General features: G+C 39.0%; 1 protein-coding gene across 3 annotated transcripts in view; it reads right to left on the bottom strand.

Annotated features, from left to right (window-relative positions):
- MCF2L (MCF.2 cell line derived transforming sequence like) overlaps nt 1–23,536 on the bottom strand; it is a 100,429-nt gene that overhangs the window by 21,599 nt on the left and 55,294 nt on the right. For 2 of the 3 annotated variants that reach the window (XM_084303422.1, XM_084303420.1), the window contains exons 4-15: nt 17,896–17,986; nt 9,501–9,620; nt 8,756–8,872; nt 8,112–8,261; nt 7,269–7,393; nt 5,363–5,477; nt 4,298–4,417; nt 3,386–3,577; nt 2,974–3,165; nt 1,928–2,087; nt 1,718–1,788; nt 622–698 (exon numbers count right to left, since the gene is read on the bottom strand). In XM_084303422.1, the coding sequence (XP_084159548.1) occupies nt 622–698; nt 1,718–1,788; nt 1,928–2,087; nt 2,974–3,165; nt 3,386–3,577; nt 4,298–4,417; nt 5,363–5,477; nt 7,269–7,393; nt 8,112–8,261; nt 8,756–8,872; nt 9,501–9,620; nt 17,896–17,986 (1,530 nt within the window). Of the gene's footprint in view, nt 1–621; nt 699–1,717; nt 1,789–1,927; nt 2,088–2,973; nt 3,166–3,385; nt 3,578–4,297; nt 4,418–5,362; nt 5,478–7,268; nt 7,394–8,111; nt 8,262–8,755; nt 8,873–9,500; nt 9,621–17,895; nt 17,987–18,176; nt 18,716–23,536 lie in introns of those variants that run through there. The other variant, XM_084303421.1, reaches the window with a different exon arrangement.

The raw sequence follows: 23,536 nt of genomic DNA, 5'->3' as shown, positions 1-23,536 counted from the left end.
CAGTGCCTCATTTTAAAGTTTAATTTCCTTCATAGTCAAGCAAGCACACTTCTTTTTTCCCCCGCTTGTAATTCTGGATGATTTAGCATATGGTTACAACAGTGATATGACACCAAGAGCATCCAGTTTTCAGGTAGAAATGCAAGTTCTGCTATACCACACACAGGTGGTATTAAGTTATTTTTGGAATGTGTGTGATGCTATTTAGTGTTTGTACAGGAAGGTGATTTTTCTTAAGATTTGTCAAAACAGGGACTAAAAAGAGTCAAATAGAAAACACCAAAAGTCCTCTGAAGCATGGAGACCAAAATCTCTGATAGATTTACAGGAGGCTTATTCCTCAAAACTACGTCATCTTTGAAATGAAAATATGCAGTTATCTTGCCATAGCACTACCTTGCTGAAGCAAAACTAGACTCTGGTACTACATAAACTAGAAATAATTCTGCAGACAGACTGAAATACCTTCCTCTACGTACAGAACACAGCCAATGCATTTCAAAAAGCACTGAGACTTAATTCAGAGAAGCATACTTGTCTTATCAAATCCTTAGCCAAACTCAGACTTTACTGGAACCAAATCAGAGAAAGAACATTTGTTGTTTATCAAAATATACTTACTGCCTTAGCACAGCTAGGTTTTCTACATCATCCATCGTGGATCCTCCTCTGCTTTGATGGAGTTCAGTCATTTCACTCTAAAGAAGGAAACAAACAAACAAAAAATAATCACAGCATCACAGATGGGGGTGAAAGCACTCCAAAATATGGAGCTTTGCACTTAGCTCTATTTGCATGCGTTTTCACAGGCAAGACTCTGCTCCATTAGAAATGAAGTTATTTTGCAGAAACTCAGCAAAAAGAAAAAGTCAACACGAAGGTCTTGAAGCACACATGAAGATTTAGATTCAGGGAGTTCACCATGAAAGGCCGGCTTAGAAAACATCATGGCTCAAGACCCCTCTCCAGCAAGGCAACATCAGAGCATCAGCATTAAATTTTGGAGGCAATGCTGGCCCTAGTCTGTTTTCCAAGCTAAAAATGAGGTACTGTGCTAACTTTCTGGTTGGTAGAAAGTAACTCTTGTAATAGCTGAGCTAATCCCAGATCTTCTGAAATAAGGAGAGGTTCTGCTTTCAAGTACCCACCCCCCAAAACCAACCCTTTTCTCCAACTCTTGTCCCTACTGGCCACGCAGTCCTGCATTTCTCCTTGCATCGTCTCTTGACTCTTGCTGAACCTTTCCTGAGTTAATTCGACTCTCTAACATAGTGGGGAACTATTTGTTTCTGTTGCTGCCGTCAGGTTACTTTCCCTGCTGGAGGCGGGGCAGGAAGACCTTCCCCACTTGGGAATGGCAACCCCTTAGGTCAGGTGAAGCTATCTGTGAGCCAATGACAACTACCTCTTCACTTTCGTCAGTTTTAAGAGTAGCCAGTTACTACTGGCAAATAATAAATGTTTCCTGTTCATAGATTTTATATTTTGCTGCCCCTAACATTTTTCCTAATATAGGCAACTATTTACTTTACCTTCTCTCATACCCAGCCCAGTGACAAAGCAGCCTCTATTTAAACCAGAGTTACTTTGATAGGGGCAATACCATCACATTTGCAGTGGAATTGCCTCACTCTTCTTGAAGTTGTTGAATATTCTATTGCGTTATGACTTTCTCAAGCAGTATGCGCATGAAAAACACAGAGAAAAAAAAAATTACCTTTCCTCTTCTGTAGTTTACCTTCCGAAGCACACCGCTTTCTGAGTTGGATACATGATCTCTTTGAAGACCTAAGCACGTAAACCAGAATCAAACAGCAGTTAGAACTTGAGCGGATCTGACACAGATGTTTGTGCAACCACAAATTACAGCTGTTAGTTTCTGAGCACAGTGAAAAAAAAATACTTAAAGGCTACTACAGTTGCTTACCTGGAGAGGTACAAGGAGATTTTACAAAGGCTTCGGGTCTTGGTGCAACTGGCTGAACAGGACGTGTCTGCTTAGCTGCCAGTTTCTTAAGACTTACTTGTCTCTTTTGAAACATTTCTTCCATGCTTTCTTGCTTCTGGAAAACCTTTTGCACATGCTCCTACCATTGCCATAGGAAAAAAAAAAATCACTGTCAGAGAGCTATCAACAAGCTACACAGCTATTTACGGTACATTGATTTGAAATGGCTATTGCTTTTATACTACATATAAAAATATTACCATACTCTCCTAACAAGGCATAATTTACAGTTATTCGGTACACTTAAAAACTGGAACATCGCAAAATATTTTCTCTGCTTGCTGTAGAGAAACCAATGGAATTCAGGTTTCAAATTAAAAAAAAAAAAAAATCAGGGAAAAGTTTTCTTGAAAGCATCTAATGGTTCTGTTTCGAGAAGGTATCAGCAAGAAAGAAAAGCTGCCCAGAGAGATTGCGGAGTCGTCGTCTTTGGAGATACTGAAAACCTGCCTGGATGTGATCCTGTGAAACATGCTTTAGGTGACCATGCTTGAGCAGAGGGCTTGGACTAGATGATCTCTGGTGGTCCCTTCCAACCCTGATCATTCTGTGATTCTATTTTCAAGTTCTGCTTTGTAACTGCTTTTTCCTATGAGTTGTGCAAGGATCAGGGACAGTCATGTTTTAACTACATAAAGAAGATATCTCAAAGAGATAAGATACATAAAGAAGATATCATTTGGGAGTTTTTTTTTTTTTAATAAAAAAATAAAAAATCCTACTGTCTGAAAATTTGAATTTTTTATTAATAGGCTCTGGAGCCCTTGATGCCTATCCAAACATAGGACATGACTACCACCTTGAGTAAGGAAATGCGCCAGCTTTCCAGTTCCCAGGTGTAAGTACTTGCTCTGATGATTAGCATGAAGTCATCTAGTAGGGTTAGCTTTATTGATGGCTCTTTAAGAAAGCAATTCTAAAATTAACAAATGAATGCATACATATACATAAATATATTCTGGTACCTTTAGGTCCTCATTGAGGATTTGCGCATACTCTCTGTAAATTTTATTCAACTCCTTGATTTTATTGCCTGCGCCAGTGTCCAGGAATTTCTCAATCTCTTGTAACGCTGATTCTGCACCATCCTGAGACTGACACTTATCTACAGGCTGTGAAGCCAGCAGATAAATTCCTTCATCGCACCATTTCATAGACTAGAAACAGAGAAGAGAAAAGGCTCAGAATGTATTGATGTCAGCTTCAAACACTAAGAAGCTCTAAAACATTTCACACCTCTACTTGTGATGTATTCAGCTATTTAAGGACAAAACTTTCAGTATACCCATATATTTTTTAGTCTCCTGTTATGACAATGGGTGGGCAGAGGTTTTTGCCAACAAGACAGGAAACAAAACCATTCCACGGAAAAATTACCTTTTCTAATAAGCTATGCAGTTCTAGAGATTTGTTAAGAAGATTCCTCCTTCGTTCCATCTCAGTAGTGAAGGCATCACAGAGATGATGAAGTTCACTGCATTTTGGAATAATGGAGTCCACAGCATAGTGATTGCTTTGAATGAAAGTGTCACCTTCTGAAGCTAGCATTCTGGCTTTTGCTATGGTTTCCTAAGAAAGAAAGCATTGATTTCAGTATATATTTCCTTGGATCAACATCAGTTAAAAAAATTAGAAGTTATACCATTTATTTGTTATGCAGTCAAACCCACATTTATACAGAACACATTTTAAATTAATAGCTGCCTGACTTCATAAATCAAAGTGATTTTCTGTCTTTCCACATGCCTAAGAACTTTTATGCTTCCTGCTTCATTGTATCAGAGCACTTCAGAAACATGAATTAGTATAACCATATAGCCCCAGTGAGAAGAAATCCAAATCAGAATATGTTAATAATGTCTCCTTTTTACATTTTTCAGAGCATATTTTTGTCAATCTTGTTTTAGTATATCATACACTCAATACACAGCCTTCCCAATTTTGAGTTTTAATGAAATAAGTGGTTTTATTAGGAGTGGAAGTGTCCCCTTGATCATAAAGTGCAGAACTTGGCTATGTAGACATTTTATGTAATTTTTCCATGAAACAATCATACCGACTCTATGATTAGTCATTCCACTCTTCAGTAAGAGTTGCCTGAGAACTGGGCCATTCCAATGGTTGAAAGCATTGCTCCAAATTCCTTCTGCACATTACTTTAGACACTAATTCTGTCCTGCTGTTAGCTTAAGCTCTGGTCATATGATATTTTCAGTAACGAAATGACAATCCTCTACACACACACACACACAGAGTCATACTAGAAATATGGAGAAGTGCAGTTCTTACACATGATTTTTCTTCAAAGTTGACAAGATCTTTCAAAATGTGCTCCGCATGTGAACAGCTGTTTCCCACATCTGTGAAAGCAGACAGTCTCTCGGACACAACATCCAAAGCTGCTTTAACCTGAAATGACATACAAGTAAGTATCAATGAAGATGATTCCACCTCTCCAGAGACGTATCAGTTAAATAGCTGATAGCCACTGTTCGCAATCAGGTGATTCACATTACGGGGTTACTGGGGCACAAACACAAATTAGGATTTTGTCAACCTACTTTTATCAACTTAAAATGAAAACAGAGAAAAGGCAGTGAAGTAATCTTGTTTCCTGGTACTAGCAAAAAAAATCCAGGAAGAATAATGCTCAGAAACATTTATCATCTTGCTTTGAATAGATGACAATAGTGCAGAGACATTAATGTAAAGAGTGAAGGGTGAGGTCCTCACCATACCAGTTGTTTGAGAGAAAGATACATATGCACACACTTGGGATAGGGTTTCTGAATGTTGATCCTGTGGATACACAGTGGGCATATTCTGAATTCAACACCAGAGTAAAGTGACTGTAGGTGCCATTAAACACGAGTTAAACTAACATGAGATCAGAAGCTGGCTGTAAAAATTTTAGTTCAGTCTCCACCCAGCTTCTAACATTGTGGTTGCAACTTCCCACCCACAGTGTTGGAGACTGTTTTCTAAAATTTCAGCCAGAAGGTTTAGGTAAGTCTTGGTTCCATAAAAGGACCTATTGGCAAGATGAAAGCATTGCAGACAGCATATTATGCTTCTGTGGTGGAGAATGGATTTCAAAGGAGTTTTTGAATGCTTATACACTGCTGGGCTTGTGGAAAAAAAATAACACTGCAGAAGAGAAGCTATTATGTCTCTATAGGCAAGTATTCAAGGTAGTAAAGATAGCAGAATGTCAAGTAAGGACATGTACAAGAAAAAAAGTTGGAGAAAGTTTTCAAGCACACACACACGAGCTGCAAAAACAAGAAGGGGAAGTATTTGCTTCTGAATCACTCCTATATTACCAAATATTGACTGCCACCAAGAATTTCTCACCTCTCTAAAATTCTGTTCAAAATTCCGAAGGCACAGACACTGCTCAAGTTTTTGCTGGTGCTTAATCCAAAACTCATCAAAGGCAGTCTCCGTTTCATGTAACTGAGCCAAAAGCCTTAAAAAACAAAACAAAACAAACCTGTAAGAATGATGGTTACAACCTTCAAGGGACAATACAATCTTCCACATTAAACAAAAAGTCTCCCCAAAGCAATACTTTCCAGAAAAAATAAACTGGATACAGGAAACTTTTTTTGAGCATTGCACAGAATTGTTTTCTTGAATAACATTGATGTAAAACTGAAGTCCAACACAAACATTAAGTACTGAAAAACTGGCAAGTGCTCATCTGAAGGTAGCTGCTGCATATACTGCTTCTCAGCTCTGACCTGGGGACACAGTGCAAGCAAACATAAATAAAACCTACAAATACACATGGGCCAGGACTCCAAGGGACCAAAACTTTGAGCTATAATGAAGATTTTTGCCAAAATTTTGTATTGCTGTGACCAGCCAGCTGCCCTCACATTTAATTCCTTGGAGCAAGGCTTGTAAAAAACCTGAAGGTCGTTGCTTCTCTTCCGAGCAGAGATACTACTTCAATATCATAGACAGTTGTACATCAGTACTGCAATGAAAATAACCTTCATTCAGGTTGAAGAACCTTAAGGATTTTGACCAGTCTTCTAATTGTGCATTTGACATTGTGGTATGCTACAGATTTATCTCCTTGGTGTACTTTGCTCTATTGAGGCTACATCCAGGGAAGGCTGTAGGTCAGAATTTTAATAAACTTTATTCTTTAACAGCACAGAAACGAACCCTGGATTTAAAAGTTAAACTCATTAGAAAATAGTCAGACATAAACAGTTTGTTCCAACTTCTGTCAGTTATTGTATTAAGTAGGAACATTTTGGATAAATTAGCAACCCCCACCCCAACCCTGATTATCCTTCAGATAGCTAATAGCTACAATGACCCGAAAAAGTGACTTCTGCCAAGCTTTGTCCATTGGAATTGACACTTATTTGGAAAGAAAAGTCAGTCCAAGTGTAACAGAACATAGAATGACAGACAAAAAAAGAATGCGAAATGCTGCCTTGGGGAAATGAGCTATGTTTTTATAACTTTGTTTAAATTTACATCTGTGCTATGATGATGATATAACGTCTTCAAAACTGGCAGTAATTTAAGGGGGAGTGGGAGAAACAAAGGAAAATAACAGCTATTACTTATATACCCAAAGGAAGCATATAGGAAGTTTGTGTATAGATACTTCAAAAGCAGAGCACTCCCTAATAGCCCTTTAAAGACTACTAACTACATTGATAAGATATTAACGATCTTAAAAGCTCCTTAAGGAAGGTTCGAAGAAAAAGAAGCCTTCCAATTCAATTCAAAAGGAATTAATGAAAGTGGACAAATCTACTGAAAAGATTGGGTGTATATTATTCTGTCTTCTCCTGCTTTCCCTACAACAGCAAAATTTCCTTGGATTGCACTTCAGTTTTTGAAACAAAGCACCGATATTCTTTAAACTAAGGAAAACATGCTCGACTATATAGTCCAAGCATGACAAAAAGGAACGCCCTCCCCCCACCCTCCCCAACCAACAAACAAAAACCAACAATAAAACCCCACAAAATCAAACACTGCTCTGTTGTGCATACTGAACCCCAAAACATGTTGCCCATTTCCTTACCTTCAAGTTGACCCAGTAATGGGCATCGGGGGATTACTTTGCTAAAGACAGATCTGATAACAGAACAGTTGCTTCTGAAAGTACCTTTTATCTATTCACACTGCAATGTTTGTTTACTACCTAAGCATGCAGATAGAATTAATAGAGGCAGTTAAGGGTCAAAACCCCATAAAAGCAGCTTGTTCGGTGTACCCCTCCTCTCACCTTTCTACTGTAGTTTGATTGTCTAGCTGGTCTTGATTCAGTTTGTATTCAGGGTTCTCAGTAACTGGTTTTGTAATACTTCCAAGGACATCATCTCCCTGTTCTACTGCTAACCTTATATCCTCCTAAAAAAATAAAACAAGAACAAATAAATAAACAAAAAAAACATACTGAAGAATTCTGTAATCACTAGCTTTTTGGTATTTTGTATAAAGCAGATCCCACAAGGCAACAAACTGGCAAAAATACTTTGTTTTAATCGCAATAGAGCAAGCATCGTTTGATTAAAAGCAGCATTTGACAATGAATAAAGACACTAGATGTTAAATGTCAGCTTTTTGTATGCTTGCGGGTCTTCAGACAATATTACACCGAGCTGAATTTTCTTGACACACAGCATTCTCATGTCTCCTTATGCTACAAATATCTCACAAACTTTAGATGTGTAGTTTTGAAACCCCCGAACAGTTTTAATTTAAGATTATTTCAAAGAATATTTGTCCATTCTTCAAAAGGTTCTGTGCATTCAAATGCAATAAAATTTATTCTTGCAAAGAAAACTACAAATTAAACTCGCCTCTACATACACAATGATTTATATGTAGAAACAAATTCCTATGCATTTGTACATAAGTACAAAAACTAGCCACAAGAACTGTCCTTTCTGAAAGTAATAAGATTCTTAACTTCAAACCAAGAAAAACAATTTCAGTAAGATTTCAGTGTTTGACATAATTATTGTCAATTAACTTCAAATACCCTCCAGGTTTTCTATTAACATTGTTAGCCATACATTAAATCACAATTTAACTAGAACACAGCATCTTAACAAGATTTACATACCTTCATTTTGTCCTTCTTTTCTGTGTGTGTTGCAAGAAGGGAGCTGGTTGATTGCACATCGTTTGGTAGTTCTGTTTCAGCCAGCTCAGTCCCAAAGGACTGAAGAATCTGAGCTGTTTGCTTAACCTTTTGGGCGAAACCTTCTATAGCCTTTTGGAATAAAAACCATTAAAAGATGTTTCATGCTCATCCCATGCACATGTACAAACAGACACATACATACAATTTGTAAAACAAACCCGAGCAGATGAATTACAAGATTGAAAAATGGTCTAAGCATAATTTTGTAAGCAACAGATACCGTCACCATTAATTCCTTAATTGTATGTTTTCCTAGGCTTGTATCAGGTATATCTTCCTCATATTTTTATAATCTCGAGTTATTTTACAACTTGAGCTTTTTCTTTCTTGTAGCAAAAACAACAAACCTCAACACAACAATATACTGTAGTTCCTTCACTTCGAGCAGTCAGAAAACCACTCCCAAATTATTACTCATATTATTTCCCTAAGATGACTAAGTACCATTGGGAACATCTCAGAGCAAGTCAACTTGCATCACTTGGAATATGTCTTATAAATGACAGGGTATGAAACAGAAGGGCTGGTTAAACTGAAAAGTTAAAACAACAACTAAGACTTACAGTGCGACGGGATAGCCATCTGTTATGGCAGTAATCCAGGGTGCCACCAAGATCTTCTGTTAATTGTGTTTTATCAATGTAACCCTGCAGTTCTGATACTGAGCCCAGCATTATGATCTGCAGCAGCAAATTAAAAAGCAAACACCATCAGTGGTCACAAGCCCCTAACCAAGGATTCTAAACTATCCTTCAGCCTTTAATACAGAAATTTCAGTTTCATACCGAAGCAAGTGATGGAACTCTTTCCCTTTGGTATAAGAAGCAAGCAAACAAAAGATCTTAACACTTGTTTCAGCTGAAGATGATGTACATGACTGCAAATAAGCATGAGCACCAGGCTTAACAGCACATATTTAAAAAAAAATGAATTATATAACATTGATGACTCCAGATTATCATTACTATTTTTGAATCTTGGTAAACTGTATATGGCTATTTTCTAAGAGCAACAGCATCTCATTCATTTCTTGTTCATTTTCCTTGCTCTCCTGGGTCTGTGGGAGAAAACAGTAGTATCTTAGCGGATTTGGCATATAAGGACTGGTTCTAAAACAATAAATAAGAACCGTGGGGGAGTTATCTTGACTAGCTCTAACCCTGGCAATTTATATCTGATAACAGCCTCCCCACTTACTTGAATATCCTTAGTTTATATATTTTCAAAGTTTAAAATATAAACAGCATTGGCTAGAGTAAGTACTTTAACAGATCCCTGACAATAAAGTGGAAATAGAGGATTACTTACAGGTACTTTCATTTTAAACTCATCTTTGTGGAACTTGAAAGCAATGTCTGAGAGAGCTCGATGAAAAAATCCTGTTGGGCGCAGAACGAGGACTAGTTGCAAGTTCCCTGGGAAAGATGCCTGCAAAACAAGTTTAATCTGTTATTTTCTGGTGTCTCAGCTCAGAAAATATTTTTGAACAAGGAGAAGCCTCTGTTGAACCACAAACTAACTGTATCAAAGAGTTCCATAATGGGGTGACCAATTATAAACCTAACAAGGCTCGCATAGAGAGCTTCATTCAAAGAGACATTTATGCATCTTTGGGAACAGGAATCTATTCTTCTGGAATCAAATTTTTCAGAGCTGGCTCATATCGCTCTCCAGTTAAGATTACATCATAGACAAGGAGGCTAATGAACAGAGATGGCTTAGTACTTTTTCAGCAGTACTTTCATGGTTACCTTATCTCTTCTTTAATAGAGGGTGCCAAGAGAAACCTCTATTATCTGAATACATAAAAACAAATTTCTTGTTTGTGCATATACTGTCTTGCTAGTTGCCCACACAAACTATTGCCACCAAGACTGAATTTCTCAGGCAGTAGCAGAGAAGTAGTAAGCTTGAATTTTGCAGACAAAAACCCACAAAAATCCTCATCTGTTCTTTCCTCATCATCTTACAGCTTGTAGCCTGATGGATCTTCCCCAGTTCTAGAAATGATACAGAGAACACAGAAGAGAGGAGAAAGAAAGCAAAGAAACTGCATTAAATTACCAAAAATTAACCTCTGCTGTGGCAGAAATTCACATACATAGCACTTAGCCATTCTTGAAATGACACAAGTCTTCTCCCCTATGCAACACTGAAAACTGTCGTATTTCTAGCAAACACACACACACACACAAAAGAAAAGTCAAAAAAAGACTGCCAAACAAAAACAAACTTACAAACATACATTGACTCAAGAAGCTGCAATGCTATGGTCCATTTTGTGTCTAGTGAAATCATTAGCAGCTGGATGGCTATAGACTGGTTTAATGCACATTTTTCAGGCTTCCAAGTTTTTAGCATTGGAAATTATAAACTTTTAAAGAGGAAAATAGTTAAAAACTTTTCTGAGAGATTTCACAGATTCATTGTGGTGCCTGAGGTATTCAGAGATCTCAAATTGATTAGGATCCTTAAAAGACTTGTGCTTTACAATCTGCCTCCACCCAAATGATGGCCAAAGTTTTCTAGAAAGTCCAGTGATTCAGTCCCAGTGGAGTCTGTCAGAGGGCTGGGGATGGAATCCAGGTACACTTCTGTTCGCCCACACGAGCTTTCCATCCCTGCACTGCAAGCAGTCTTTCTCTGTGGACTTATTAACTCACAGTTATGAAACAGAGGACAGACCTTTTATAGAAAATTCCTGACTCTATTCAGATGAAAAAAGTAAGAAAAACAGTAAACAAATGATCTAAGTTATTGTAACAAAGATGACCACAATTTAAGCAAATGATTTAACTCATACTAAGAAACACTGCAATAGACCATTTAAAAAAAAAATTAAACTCTTGAATAATATTTTTAGAATGATAATTTTATAGTCTATTCATTTAGACTTGCATCAATTTATTTTGTGCCTCTAACAGTAGTATGCAGACTCTCACTGAGCTGTTTTTCAGCTCCGATTTCCAAAAAATGAAATTTATTCAGTGGTAATACCAGCGTTTCAGAATAAAAAGCTCCATGAAGAAACATCTTTTAGATTACATATTTTGAAAAAATAATAGGAATTTGCTTTGAGTTTAGTAGACACATCAGAAACATAGAAGTGTGAAATTGTGAAGTTTCAAAACACAACTTTAAACAGTAAACACAAAATTTTAGTTACATGTGTGAGTGATGAATTTCTTCATTCTAACTTTAAATTCTCAGGTTTATACTTTTTGACTGTAGTCTAGACTTCAAAGCCACAATTTTATAGCAAATATTTTGACTGTTAATGATGCAAACAGCATTAGCCAACTGCAAAGCAAGAGTAAGCTTTTCTAATCTGTATATTAGCTTTTATGAAATACAGAGTTTAGTTGTATGACTAAATAAACTAGGGTCTTCTTGTTCATATACACACGTTACAATTACTCTCCATCTCAGCATGCCTACCTAAACAATGCTGCTGAGATCACTGCAGTTGTGCACCACTCAGAATAGTTCCTATTAAAGACGTGAAGAGTTTCCTTTCTCTTTCAGCAAAAGCTGAAATTTTCAATTATTCTAACTTTGTCGACAATGCTGTTCTTGCCTCCCCTAGCCTGACTCCTATGTTACCCACTTGGTTTTGTTTTTTCAAGCAAATACAAAGCAGTATTAAATGTTACTGACTGTTGAGCATGGCTAGGAGTCAAATCCACAAATCAAACTTTGTGAAACAACAACCAAAAAAGGGAGGATTGCCACAGTAAACAATGTTGGACGAGCACCAGCTATTCCCGTTTATCTGAGCTTATATCTTCACTGCCCAAATATCACTGCTTTCCTGTTTTTTTTGCAACCTTTCTCCCCTCCCAAAAGCTCTGGTGACTTGCAGAGACAATGATATGATGCAACAGACACTCCTGAGATGGATTTGAACTTCATCAACCAGTCAACTTAAGCCTGAACAAGAGAGAACAAAAAAAACACCATTCCAGTCCAGCATCAAGCTTGTTTGAAACCATTGTATCCTAAGCAGACACAGCAAACAATGACTTCTCAATGGCATTGCACCAAGTGTTACACACAGAAATAAATATTTATGTGCATTTAGCAGTGTCATAAAATAAAGCGCCTTCGAGGATTGTTTTAGTAAAGTCACTGAATGTTGCTGTGTCCTCAGGAAGCCTGAAAACATTTTTTCCAAAAGCATCTTTCGTTACTGGACTAATTAACTGCTCCCCCGTTATCTTGTCACAACTATTGTACGTTAGCTTGATGCCTATGCAAAAGAGACCAGGGAAGCAAACAAACAGAAAAAAAAAACACTCCCAAACACTGTCATATTTTTAGTATCCTCTATTTAAATTAGTGTAGTACTTATTCTATCCTAGCCTGGCCCATATATTCCTTTATCTTACTTGCATCAGCGCTGGCACTTGTTTAATGCTTTGCAACACTTTGTGGGACTAACTTTGTTCATCTCTACATCACTTCCACATCCAGGCAGGCAAGTGCTGATGCCAAAGATACAGAAGATATAGACACACGTGATCATCAGACTTGAAATCAATCCGAACAGATTGGGAATTTACAAACAGCACAACTCCTAAAGCACAACTTCCCAATACAGGAGATCTTTGCTGCCTTAAGACTACCCCAAACTGGAACATGAGAAGAACCTACACTCGCTGAGCAAAACAGGAGTTGCCTTAACAGTAAAATTTAAGTGCATATAATCTTGATCACCATTTTCCTTCTCAGAAAATTAACGATACATCATCTGCCTGTAGCACCAGCACTAACCCTGCTGGTAGAGGAGCTCCCACCAGGGAGCTGCTGAAGGCGCTCCGCCATCTTACCCCCAGCAGTCAGGTTGCACCAACTAGCGGGCAGATGACACTTTCAAAGGAGGAATAATCTCACTGAATTGCATATTTTACCACAAAGTGGGGGCAGGCAGGCAGTGAGATAGGATGTGGTGCTACCAAAATCCTCCTTGGTTCTAGGGAGAAGCTGCCTGCATGTAGGCCGAATGGCGTGGTGGCCTGGGCCTACAGCCAGGTGCATACACCGGGGGGGGGAGCTTTTGGAAAGGACAACCAACACCTTTGAGTTTTCACATCTTGAGTTTCCTCCTGTGGTGCCTAGGGCTTATTTATTATACAGAAGAATTACATTCAGAGATATACATACATTATTTTAACTGCATCTCTGTCAGTGAAGTTGCTGCTGTTCAATCCCACAGAGCAATTCACTTGCCTGCCTCAGTACTCAGGAACATTTTATACTCCTACACAGCAAAGGAAAATTGCTCAGATAAACAGTTAATCCAAGCTTCTTTCTCTTCCCCTTCCTAGGTAAACAGCCAGCTTTCAGAAATCTTATCTGAAAAGCGTGAGCCACCAAAGAGCTAATGCTTAACTCAGCTTCAGTTGTTCTGTCTTAAAATACATGGAACAGCACTGTTTTGCACTTTATGAACTGCCTCAATGTGTCCACATTACCAACCCTTGCGGTGGTGTTTTTCCTCTTCACTCACTGGTATGCCATAAGCCACAAGACACTTCTTTCCAAAATACTTCTACTTCTGTGTATAAAGGAGCTAATAACTAAGTGGAGAGTTCCCCCCCACCTTTTTTTTTTTAAAAAAAAAAACCTGTTTATTCCTAGTTAGAATGAAGGCTTTCACACAGGCTTCTCATCAAGGAAGAATCAAAAACAATTCATAAAAAGACCAGGTTGAACTCTAGTTTTAAAAACACTAAGCTGTTTTGCATTAGGTGATATTACTACTTGTGATATTATGACCCTGCTTTCAGAGTTTAAGTCTCTTCTCAAGTCCCTTTTCAGAGTTTAAGTCTCTACTCTCTCTCTTTTTTTTTTTTGTATTAAAAACACATGTAATAAAAAGCAAAAAAAAAAAAAAAAAAAAAAAAAAAAAAAGCAGACTATACCAGGAGAACTGAAAACATCATATGTTCAGGCACTTTCACAAAACATTCATTGCAATAAAGACAAAAGCATAAAGCATCTCCAAATAACTGTTTTGGTTTATCATTTATTAGAACCACTCAGAACAACAGCTACACAATTCATACAAATAGTGTTATAGCGTAATCATCCTGTCAAGAGTTTGTTTTGAACCTCATAAAAAATGCCTTTGATAAGTAACTTGACTGAGGGCTGAAAGAACAGTTTTCTCAAACATAACCCATACAAACTGTTACTTATCATTACAGTTTTCAGGACATGATGCAAAGAGCTAGCAAGATACTAGGGATAGCAGGAAATCCTGTCCATAACATAAAATAATGCCTTTCTTGACTATGGAGCACTGGCTATGAAACGTATCTATCCTACATCATCAGCTCCCTAAGAGACTCAACCTCTGTCTCCACAAACAAGGCCAAATAGCTCAATGCTGGATTACTGTAATTCACTGTTTCTCACCTTGGATGTCAAACCAACGATAAGACTCCAGATGGCACAAAAACAGGACTGTCTGGCTCCTGCAAGGTTTAGGCTGGTATTAGCACTTCAGTCTCTCCTTTGGCTTCTGGTCTTCTCCTGCCAGCTTAAGGTCTTGGCCCTAATCTTCAAAGCAATTAATGGGCTAGGCCTCTGTTACAGTGAGCACTGTTTTGTGAGTTTTGAGCAGCCAGAAAAACTGTGCTCTGGACAATGCAGCCCAAAACAGAAAGCATGAAACCTGCATGCAGTGCATCCTTATGTTGAAGACAGCAAATCACAAAGCAAACTTCCACACCAGGCTGGATAAAGCCCAAGTCTTGTCACATTTAGAAAGGGCTGCAAACTTGCTCAACTGGGTACCACTTTCTCACTACCTGAGTGACCTTCATACCAACTGCTTCCTCAAGAGCTGCTGCCCACAGAGATGTTACTCCCTAAACTGCATGTGTAAGGAAGTTTATTTCCTCTGGACTTTCAATCTGTGCCTGATGGATAGCTGTGAGTGAAACTTTTAATTATGCTGAGTGTGCATTTTGTTTGTCCAAAGGGTTGAGCTCACACTTCAACCTTAAGATGGAGGAAGACAGTGAAGGCAGCACAACAAACAGATGCAGACAAAGTAAAGCCATAGGTTTTTGTTACTGTTTTTGTTTTAAGAAGCACACTGGAATATGATCAGAGCAGCATGAAACCCCAAAACACATTGATTAGTGTTGTGCTTCGCTCTTACTCTGTGAACTAAATATTGCTTCCTTGGGTCTGATAGTATTAAGAGAGAAAGAAGAAGGGTGGTAGGCTTGGGGAGGGTCATTTATGACCACATGAAAAGGAGATCTGTTTGTCAGGCGTTCATCATTCACCCATCTGCAGATTGGACAATATGGAACCATTGTACCAGGTTACGTGACTCTTCCTCCTTACAGTCTCATTCAGAAGCTATGCCTTATTTCCACAGCAAGAGAAAGATTTTTCACATTAATTTCAGGTTGGAACAACAACAACAATTCTTTCTTCATTAGCTTTGTTTCAAAGCATACTTCCAACACCTGCTAGTATGTACCAGTGTGTGTGTGATTCACACACACACACACTTGTGTTTTATTTTATAGTCAAAACTCTTCACAAAACAAAAACACACGAGTAAGAATTTTTGTTTAGCAGCTGCTCAGTGCTTACAAATATATATTTTTAAAGTTGCTAGGATATCAGTGATAGACAGATGCTCTAGACAGGATAGTCCTGTTGGGCAATGCTCCAGCCACTACACCTTCTGCTAGCATCTCTGATCAAAAGGATCAATCCCTTCAGGGTGATCAGAGAAAAATCAGGAAAGATGGCAGGAGCTAGTACAGATGAGCCAACAGCTGAAACTTTTCTCAAACAACATGAGACTAATATCCTCACACACAACAATAAGCTTAAGCAGTCAAATCTTCTAGGGAAACCAGATTTTCAGATATAAAGTGTTTTCTAAATAGCCCAAATCATTTCTGGTGATCAAGCACCTGGTTATCTGATGTACAGGAGAAACAAACAAATAGAAGTTAAGCCTCTAGTTACCCTTGAGGCATTTAAAATAATTGTCAGCAAAACTCAGAGAAACCCTCATGACTTTGGTGCAAGCTTTGCATTATGTTTTTTTGTTGTTGTTGTTTTGTTTTGTTTTTTAAATGAATGGACAGCAGACACTTACTTAGAGTTCACTTATAGTAAATATTATAGTAAAGATACAGTGGACAATGGCAGATAAGGACTTGTTACTATATCCTTTTTTGGAACGGGAGGGTATAACTTAAAAAAGCATTAAGGGATGATGTGATTATTGTGAAACCCGACAGGAGTACTGCCACATGCATCCACAGATGAAATACACACCCAAAGCTGAGCAAGTTCAGCAAAAGAAGCAAATGTAGGAAAAGACAATTCACCTAATAGATTAGTTAGGAATGCAGTTAGGAATAACGATTTATCTTTTAAATAAAGCTCACAAAAGAATGAGAAAAAAGAGAAATGACCCATCATCAAAAGCACTACAACCATCAGTCTACTCTGCACTTAAAACCCTTCCTCCAGGCAAAAGCATTAGGCACCAACACAGTCACTACAATTACAGTCAGGTTCTGCACACTGAGCTTCTAGGCAAAACACTGTCCAGTGGAGGAAAGCAATTCACAGACTCTAGAGATACAATCCTTTTTCTTTAATAACCCCAAAATAAGCCACTCTTGGTTTGCTCTGTTGGAATCTGCTCAATGCTACATCTCAGAAATTCAAAGTCAGTTGCAAAAGTGAATTTTGCTAACATTTCTATATATTTTCAATGTTTTAACATCCCTAAAATATTTATCATGGGAAAAGTTGCTTTGCAGGTATAATGTCATTACAAATTCATTTAGAGAAGTTATATAGTGGAAGTACCTTTAGTAAGTAGTACCTCTACCTTAAAGTACCTTCAGATAAGCACCTTTTAACTTGCAATAAGCAAACAATTCTTTGGTCAAAATGGGGCCAAACAAAAATTGAACTTATGTGATGAAGCTAAAATTTTGAAATGATTAAGCAATAAAAAGAAAATCTGACAGCTCTGTCAGCACTTACTGGAAAGATTATAAATACTAACGATTCAAGCCAGGCCAAAAAGAAAAAAAAACAACAAGCAGTATTACAACCACTTGAGCGCTTGATAAATACAAATGTATTTTCCTGCTTGTGTAAGAAAAACAACTTTAAGATTTAGTTTTCTATTCAAAAATAGTCATTAAAATGGAGACTGAAAGTAGAAGTGTGAGGTTATAGATTGATGTGAGTGTGTATTTGAGGTATTTTGGCTTAAGGGTAATCCTTGTTTTTATTCAAACATCACAAGACTATCTTTTCATCTTTTGAACCTGATTTTCTTGGACAAGAGGTAAACTAAATCAGGTCCCAAATTCTCAGCCAGTGAGAAGCAGATCCAAAGCTCAGCAAGATGCACAGGCAGCCCACGCAAGGACCAGCTCCCACCTGGGAGAGCCATACGCCGCGCGTGCGCTCCAGGTGCCCTCTCAGGCTGATGTTATGAGCTGCAAACTGCACTAAAAGCATGACAAGGACACACGATGCTTGGCCCCACTCAGGTGGGACACAAAAGAACTGCATACTTTGTGTGTCATAAACCAGCTAACGTTTTGCTGAAGAAAAAGCATTTGCTGCTTTTCTATTTATAAGAGGAAGGTTCAACTTGGGAAAGCTTTTTAAGGAGTTAATGTAAAACAGTACTCACTGTTATCCGCAGTATGGAAGCTTTCACAGAGGTCCATTTGTCCTGTCTGCGGTCTATGACAAGGATAAATCCAATCCCAGCATCTCGCAAACTAAGTTTGGAGGAGGAAAGAAGGAAAAAAAAAAGTTCAGTTAAAAATTCAAATGAAACTCCTCTGGTTCGCTCATTCCAAAAATCAGAGATAGAAGCTAGTTAAAAGAAAAAAAAAAAAAAAGGCAGCTTGACCCTTTTGTGCAGAATCTTCTTTATTTAAGGTATTTAGATGAACATGTACTACACACCATTGGAAAGATGCAGCAGTCCCAACTATGTCCCACAGGGCTTCAAACCATATTCAAATCATGAATTGTTCTTTTTCCATGAAAGGTAGTTTTCACATGTCTTGTGCAGATATTATTTCAGATGAAAACAACACCCTTTGGTTCTCCATTGTTTTGGTGCCGATATAATCCCTGCTTCATGCTGTTTTCATTTTCCTTTTGCATCTGCTTTCAACCTTCTGTTTGGCTTGTCTTCCTCCTTACTAATATTTAAAATCCTTTAAAAACGCAGGGCTTTCTGATCATTCCACGATATGGCTCTGTGCATCTGAAATGCTCTCTTGCTTCCAGGCTACAAACTTGATTTCAGGTACATTTTGACATTCACCAAAGCAAGAAATCCCTGTGGCGTTTAAAAACTCAAAGTCACAGATCCTAAAAACGAGATAAGCTGCCCTTCTCTGAAATGGAAACATCTGTGAGAGAGAGCACTCAAATCCTGGCGTACGGGTGACCTTTCTTGCTCGCCTGTGCTCAGCTGCATGTGCTACCGAGTACAAATAAAGGGATCTGCTCCTGTTTTGTAATTTCCCATCTAAGCCAATTGTGTAATGCCAGCAGCAGACCTTGCCGGCCAATCGCAATCAAAACGAAAACGACAGGCAAATACAAGGCAGACAGACCTGACTTTGTTTTTTTCTTGTAGATTTTGTTGTATTTAGTCTCTCTGCTGCACTTTGATTGCAGATATTAATTTTACGGCAAGGCCTGCCGGCTCTGCTGTGTGAAGTTCTGGGAAATATTATGTATTGATTTGTCGTCATTGTACCTTAAAAATATAAAATAAAATCAACACAACACAATTTTAGGATCTTGTATTCAAAACTGCTGAATCATACGAAAGTACCTGCTTTGCTTTATAGGATTGTGCTGATAGCATTATAACAGGAGGATGTCAAGGAGAATGAAAATTACTAACATCCGGATGCGGCATCTAAAGCTGATCTTTAAAACTGCAAATTTAAACATGACTTACAGTCCATCTCCTCTCCTTTAAGAGCTGTACATCTCACAGGATTACAGACCAGATATTTAGGGAAAAAAAATAAATCAGAAGTGCAAAGAAACGTCAACACTTCCTTTCAAAAGCAGAAAATAAGTCATTTTAACACAGGAATATTTGAAACGCCACCCTCCTCACTGCCCACGTTCAGTGCATGTTACTTAACTCTTGCCTCTGGGTTAGGATAACACTGATAAACAACATCCGAGTGCTTGCCTTGTAAGCCTGAATAATGCTTGCAGACAAACGGGGCATTATATTAGGAATATGCTTACCACTACAGTAAATTTCCATGATTTACTAAAGCCTCCCTTCTTCCTTCTCTTTCTTGATTTGAAGGGCAAGAGGAAGAAAAGGGTCTAGATTGCTTTTAAGCATTTTCGTGTACCCCATTAAAACTTCCCACCATTTTAATGTTTAATGTTTTCACTGAGCAAAATAAAATGCTAATAGCAACCAAGTTCCACAATAACCAGGTAACAAACCAAACTCCTCGGGTCACACAGCTCAACGTGAATGAGTGGAGTCCAAAAGGTGCTATGACTTTTCCCAAACAGTTTGTGTTTGGAAGTTTTAAGACTCCAGAAGAGCTGTTTCCCATAATCAGTGGAAGTCCCCAAGAGCCCTGCAATTTCTGCATACTTCCTCAGCGCAAAGCACAATCTCAGATCCCGCAGAACAATACAAGGTCTGCATCACATTTCCAGAACCTACTGACATTGTTTTATAACAGGAATAAAATTAAAGCCTCTGAAAGAACAATCAGACTTCTTTTCAGGGCACAGGGAAGGACAGGCTCAGCTGGGGGCCTGGAAAAGATCCGGACACCAGATCCATGCTGAGTGTTCATCACTTGCCTCAGCACCTGACATTCGGCAGAGCCTAATAACAAAGACAAGTGTTACTGAAGTGGAAGAGCTGACAAAGGAAAACACATATCCAAGATAGCCCGAAAGGTGTCCTTAGCCAGCCTTTTTTGATTCAGAAGAAGGCTCCTTTCCAGGCTCAGAAATAAAAGCCACCATTTCCCAGTGCTGGCTAGAAGAGACTCAGCGGCAAAGTCTTGAGCACCTGACTTCAAGCCATTAACACTCTTGTCAGGTTGCCTAAAAATATTAAATGCTTTGTTCTGAACCTTTCACTGAGTTTTATGTCATTCAAAATTACATAATCCTTGCCCCCAAAAACGTTAACATGTCATACAGCAGGATATGAGACAGGAGAGTATGGAGAAAAACGTAAGAGGTAAAGGAGAACTCCAACTTGTTACCAGAAAAATATCAGGAAGGTAACACAACAGCTCCCCTCTCACGTTCAGCTGTTCCTAAGCTTATGTTTATTACTTCAGGTGCTCTGAAGGAAAGGGACTTTCAAACAGTCACTGTGGGAAAAAGATCTGTTATCCTGACGGCAGCGCCTCGTTGCGAAGGGCTGGCGACTGAGTCTGCGATCCAGCTCCGGCAAGTGGTAGGCAGGAAGCAACAAACCAAACCGAGACGTCGTGTACGACAGAGCTGGGAACACTAGGAAGACAACAAAGCCGAGAACACGATGAAGACAACAAGGCTACGTATTCAAGAACAAGTAAACACTGGAAACAGGTCTGTTTGCCAGTCCGGCCTTGCTCAACTTCCCTCTCTCCCCAGCACCCACACCTGCGCACGCAGTTACCAGACCATTCCCAAGCCCCCCCATTTTGTGATGAGTGGTACTCATCAAAAAACATACAGGCCGTAAATTTTCATTTAATCAGCTACCGTGAATCCGTGATCTGTGATTTAGGCAGATTTTTCTGAAGGTGTTTTCTTGACACAAAGGCCCTCATTCTCCTAAGTGAGAAGTCCCTGACCCAAGGATGGAGACACTTGAGCTGCTCAAACAAAGGGCTGTTTCAGCCTTTGAAAGCATGGCAAATTGTTCCCTCGCCCCTCGGGAACAACCTGATGCGTGGCCAAACATTAAAACAAAAAACCTCAGGTGAGGCATCAGGAATGGAAAGAAAATCTGGCAGCATTATAAATGACTGGAAGTCAAGCCTTACAGTGAGAAACAGCAGGCGAGCCTAGCAGAAGCACCTGCCTGTTAAGGCTCCTTGACATTTCCCTTACCACCTCTTTTTTTTTTTTATTGTAAATGCATTAACTTGTATCCGGTGTACTTTCTGAAAGATAAATTATAAGCTTGTAACTCCAATTTAGTTGTTTCCTTCCTCTGTTTCCCTCCTAACACAAGAAATACATCACGAGTTCAGCTCTGTTCTTCTGTTTACTCACCAGCACAAAGAACAGAACATTTTTACAAAGGCAGAGAAACCACCCCGGCTCTGCAGGGAATACGTCCAGCAAGCTCACAAAGGTCAAGCCAGAAAGGTAGAAAGCAGGGCAAGGGGAGTAGGGGCCGCAGACAACAGATAATAGGAAAAAAAACGCAGCACAGGGTAGACTTTCTGCTCAGTTCCCTCCCTCCACCCTGGTGAACCAGTGCAACATCATCTGGGGATGGTGAGGAAATGAGGATAAAACACCTGCCCAACAAGCACTGGCTTTTCCATGTAGAGCAGGACCTGAATTTTCCATCTAGTGACTCCTCAGCTTTGGATTACGGGGACATCTCCCTCGCTGTCAAGTTTGCAAGACTTGTGATCTCATGCACCTGGGGGAAAGGGTGGGAGAGCTTACAGTACATGGGATTGCAGAGAGGAACTTCCCTCTGGGGTATGTGGAAGCAATTACATAGTCACCATCTGAAAGATCCCTGCATTTCTCCGAGGTATGGGTGGTGACAACTGCTACACAAATAAGTAGCTAGTGCTTTTTACACTGCTGTATGGAAACTGCTTGCAATCGTTGCTTTCTCTTACCGAGAAAACAAAGCAAATCTTCAGGTTTGTCACAGTGGCTTGAAAATATCAAGTCTGAGGATGTTTGAAATGCAGGGCAACATCTCAGGTTAAGCAATTCCAGTTTAATACAAATTAATTTCAGTCTTAAAGTCTTACTATTAAGCTGTTGGCTTACATTATCCTCAGGATCATTCCCTACCTTGACTACGTCTGCCTACACGCACAGAAGGACTAGGAATTCTTGCTTTCAGTGGCTGAACAGCAATTTCAGCAGGAGGACTTCAGTAGTATTCTGCGAAGAATTAATGTATCATCTACACCAAGGCAGAGACTGCAGCAAACTGCAGGCAGGTCACCGCATTATAAGCGGTCTACAGATCCCTAATACCCCAACTCTTAAAGGTTACTCATGTAGCTCATCGCTAATCATTAACAAGAATCAGTGATATGCAGACATGGCTTGAAGAGATGTAGGAGCTCTTCAAGCTGCTCACAAATCCTTCTGGTATACAATATATAATATACAATACCCTTCTGGTATACAACATGCAGGCCTATGTAGGAAGCGCCATGGAACTGGCCCATCTGCCCATCATCAACCATCCTACTGCACCACAAAAGGGGCAAACATACAAGACCTGGTGACAGATCATCTCAGGAATGGTACCCACCACCCCGTCCATATAGCAGCTACCTTTAGACATGAGTATGCCATTAGAAAGGTTGTGTGGACCAGCTCTATAAGAAATAAATTATATTTTAACTCTCAAAAGGTAGACTTGTGTCTAGTGCAGAAAAAGGCAAGTTGGAGCTCAAACAGGTTAATCATATGAAAAGCAGACAATCCGACAGCCTGAGCACTTTCAGCATCAAGTGTTCCCATCATGCCCCTATTGATGAAAATCCTCCCAGCAGCTACCACTCTGAAGGCAGATCCTATATATATATCATCCTATAGGTTAGGGTAATTAAGAACAGCATTCCCTGTGACTTCGTTTAGGAACAGGTTGTAGAAAACCAGACAACACTACCAAGGTTATCATTTCCCAAGAGAGATTTTGCATCCTACATTTTAAGATGTGTTTCAATGGATTGAACCTCAGCCACTTCAAAGACTACTTCCCATCTCTGCTGCCACTGCAAAGGATGTCTTCTAAGGGAAGTGAGGGAGCGAGGGCAAGAACTCTTTCTTAAGCCTAAATGTTTCACAGATTCAAAAAAAATGAAAACATCAATGTCTTGGCAAGGAATGAAAGCAGAGACTTGCCTCCTCCTTAATGGCTTTTATAGGCTCTAGAATATAGTCAGATAATAAAGTGAAGAATGTGGTATTAATAAACCGATTTTTGCTACAGCAGTTATGAAAAATACAATCAGTCAAGCCCCATGGTGACAGGAACTCTAAGGTTGGTTTCACGTTAGCTGTTTTCGTACAGGTTTTGCATCAAAATGAAGAGCAGCAACAATTCCCCCAGC

Source organism: Netta rufina, assembly GCF_964035555.1.
Source record: "Netta rufina genome assembly, chromosome: 1".
NCBI classification, from domain to species: Eukaryota; Metazoa; Chordata; class Aves; order Anseriformes; family Anatidae; genus Netta; species Netta rufina.
This window is presented reverse-complemented; position numbering and strand designations above follow the sequence as displayed.